The 3,386-nt window shown below is 45.5% G+C and overlaps 1 protein-coding gene across 1 annotated transcript; it reads right to left on the reverse strand.

Moving 5' to 3' along the window:
- Positions 1-2,055: 2,055 nt before the first annotated feature.
- On the reverse strand, positions 2,056-2,957 carry LOC134385113 (C-reactive protein-like). Its single transcript, XM_063107014.1, has 2 exons — positions 2,894-2,957; positions 2,056-2,669 (listed from the first exon to the last, which is right to left on the reverse strand). The coding sequence occupies exons 1-2, from the start codon at positions 2,955-2,957 to the stop codon at positions 2,056-2,058; spliced, it is 678 nt and encodes a 225-aa protein (XP_062963084.1).
- Positions 2,958-3,386: the final 429 nt, after the last annotated feature.

Raw genomic sequence — 3,386 nt, forward strand, 5'->3', positions numbered from 1 at the left:
TTTTACTTTGGACCTTGCTGGTAGCAGTTGAGTTTCTGAGTTTCTCTGTGTGGACTGCTTAGCTCTTAGATGTGTGTGTGCTGAATAAAGACCATTCCTACTTCAACCAAGGCTCCAAGGACCTTTTTGCTGGTTACCTAGTTCACAGACCTGTGTGTGAAGGGTTTGTGAACAGGCTTAAGGGGTCTATGAGCTCCAGACCCTAGCCCTAGCTCAACAGTCACACAGCTAGTAAGTTGTAAAGCCAGGATTTGGACCTACGCAGTCTGATCCCAGAACCTCTGTTTAACTACTCTACCGTATGCCTTCCCTAAAGTAACTATTTGACATACAGGTAGCCCCATATTTCATTCCTGGCTGTGGCCTCTATGGTGTAACTTTAATTGCTCACCTAGTACTGAAAGACCATGGTGAAGAACACCCCTAAAGGAAATTAAAAGCCATTAACTTTGAGGGATCTCTTTCTACAAAGGACCCAAGCAAACTGGGGCAAGAGTGCATGCCAGTCATTTAGCCTGATGGCAGATTTGTGGATGGATTTCAATGATATTTAGTTTTTGTTCCTCACATTGGAATAATGATAGAGTGAGAGAATTAAAATCCCCACAACTGGCCTCACATGAATGACCAGCTATCTCAGAAGAGGGCCTGTGCTTGCCAGAGAGAATCCCTGTAGGGGACTCTAGGAGAGGTCAGAGTGCCATGGACATGTTCTTGCAGGACAGTAACGGTCAGTCTGAACTCACAGGGACTGGATTTCAGAGGGTCATTAGAAAAGTTAGTCACAACCTCTAATGCAACCATTAGAAAACAGCTCAGACTCATTCAAGTTAAACAGGTGCTTTATTGGCTCAGGGCCCTGGGAGGTCCAGGTGTAGATCTAGTTCCAGACAAGGCTGATTCAGAGACTCAGTGTAGTCAAGGCCCTATCACTCTGTCAGTCTCTCAGCTCTTCCAGTTTCAGCTTGGCTTCTTTCTTCACAGTCTCGTTCCATGTAGTAAACAGGATGGCTGCTGGTGGTGCCAGGCTCACATCCTCTCAGCTTGGACTTCAAGCAGAAAGGAGAGGTCTTGCTCCCAAAGTCTATACCTCAATCATTGGGAAGATGATAATTGGTCCTGCTAGGAACATGTAACCAATCTAAAAACACCCTCCAGATAGGGAGATGGACTAACCTGATAGGTCATACGAGTCACACACCCACTCCTGGGAACATGAGGGTGGACTAGGAATTCACAGCCCCACAAGGTTTACATGAAGTGGGGGAAGAGTTTCCCAGAAAACCATAAAATTAAGAAAGCACTATGAGCAAACAAAAATCATTGTTATGTGCGTTCTTGGCAGCAACAATTAAAGTAGCTCTATTTAGATGCCTCATTTTCCCAGGAAAAAAAGGCAGGTCTTCTCTGCTAGGTCAATTCTGATTTCCTTTCCAGGGTACTTTGAGAAAGTGGAGAAACTGCACAGTATGGCTGGGCTTCCCATTTTAGAAAGCCTGGGCTTAGCAGTTCCACGGTATGATAGTGAGCACTCTGGACTCTGAGTCCAGAAGACCTGAGTCATTGTCTTAATTCTGAGACTGAAGAACCCTGTGAACGTGAGCAAGTCCCTTCTACTTTTTTCTTTCGGGGGAGATGGGGGTCCTAAATAGGTAATTAAATAGAAAACCAGCACTTTTTTCTCAGCTCAGAGATGTACTTGCCTTGTGACTTTTTTAAAAATTACTTCTTTCTGGGTGTCAGTTTTCTCATCTAAGTGAAGGTAAGGAATTATCTCTAAAATCCTTTCAACTTAAAAAAATAAAATAAAAACACCTGCAATTCTGATGCAATTCTGATTCTTCTGGACAAAGCTTCCCGAGGTAGTTCACAAGCTCCTCAGCCAGACCCTTAAATTCTATTCTCTGGTGCTGAAGAAGGCAGTGCAGGAAAGCAAATGGCTATGTTCACAGAGCAGGCTTGCAGTGTGTATAGCGGGTAAAAAGGTCCAGAGCCAGAGACTGGAGCCCGGGAGATGAAATCCTCGGGAGCACCTTCAGGACCTACCGTGGGGCCTCAGGACCACAGCTGGGGTTTGGTGAACACTTCACCATGTGCTTCATATGTCAGCGCCCGCCAGTTCAGGACATTAGGACTGACAGTCCCACCAACATAGACCATGTTAATCTCATCTGGTGACAGCACAAAGTCCCACATATTCACATCTCCAATGTCTCCCACCAAAGACTGGTTTTCCTCAAAGCTCCCAGCAAATGAATCCTGCTCCTGTCCCAGGATGATGCTCGCCTCTCTCCCCACAGAGTACCCTTTCTTCAGACTCTTCCTCACCATGGGCTTCCCGTCCACCCAGAGCTCTGCAATTCCTGAGGAGGACTCCCAGCTTGCACAAATGTGTACTGGAGCTAAGGTGTTTTCAGTAGCCTTAAATAATACTTCAGTGCCACCCACTGAAAAGCTATATCCTTCGTCCTTAGACCAAAATATGAGGATCTCGTTAGCTTGTTTCTTGGTGGCATAAGAGAAAATACTGTACCCACGGGTGCTGGCCAGTTCGGTGTAGACATGAAGGCATATGGTGAAGGCTTTGAGTGGCTTCATCAGCTGCGTTTCCAGGGATACGTAGGACTTATCTGACTCTATGGGAAACACAAAGGCCTTCTTACGCATGTCTGTGAGAGACAAAACCAAGTAGAGATGAGAAGTTTCTCAGATCACAAAGCTTTATTCCTCACTTACATATAGAGTTTGGGATTGAGAAGTAGATTGGCCCCTTCCCCGGTCACCCACACACACACATTCATACTGGATGTTCCTCTGACTTCAGTTTATGATCCTAGGCCCCACTCGCTGTCCCCCAGATCAAATCTCTGGCATAGCTCAGGGTAGCCCTTACCTGTCTGGCCAAAAGCATTAGAGAAGTTAATCAAGACCAGGAACCACCACAACATCTTCTGCATAGTCACTCCCTGCTGCCAGTGCTACTAGGATCTGGATTCACCCCCTGAAAGCACGGGGGCTAGAAGTCCTAGATCCCTTGCCTCATACCTACCCCATCTTGCCTGGATTTATATCAAAGCAGTAGAAGAGTCTGTAAATGATTTTCCAACACTTTCTCTTGAGGGCAAGTGTCAGGGCTGAGAGGAAGGGAAGCAAAATCATTCCGGAACAGAAAAATCAATGTAAGTTAATTTATTACCAACTCCTGTGACTAGTGAATCACCACTTCTTTGTCACGGGAAAAATGAAGAAGCTTCCTAAGGTTCTACTTTGGCTATCTATAGTGAAAAAATGATGGAAAATCTTACCTTCATAGACAAGTGGCCATCTGTGTACACATAATAGCTATATCTTCAGCACCTACTTCAGCCCAAGTCATGGAGCTGGAT

This window comes from Cynocephalus volans, chromosome 8, assembly GCF_027409185.1.
Source record: "Cynocephalus volans isolate mCynVol1 chromosome 8, mCynVol1.pri, whole genome shotgun sequence".
In the NCBI taxonomy this organism is placed as follows: Eukaryota; Metazoa; Chordata; class Mammalia; order Dermoptera; family Cynocephalidae; genus Cynocephalus; species Cynocephalus volans.

Excerpts from the sequence above, each read along its gene's own strand:
- LOC134385113 (XM_063107014.1), bottom strand. The coding sequence starts at position 2,957 with ATGCAGAAGATGTTGTGGTGGTTCCTGGTCTTGATTAACTTCTCTAAT. Across the intron at positions 2,670-2,893 it reads TAATGCTTTTGGCCAGACAG|ACATGCGTAAGAAGGCCTTT; the intron begins GTAAGGGCTACC and ends TGTCTCTCACAG.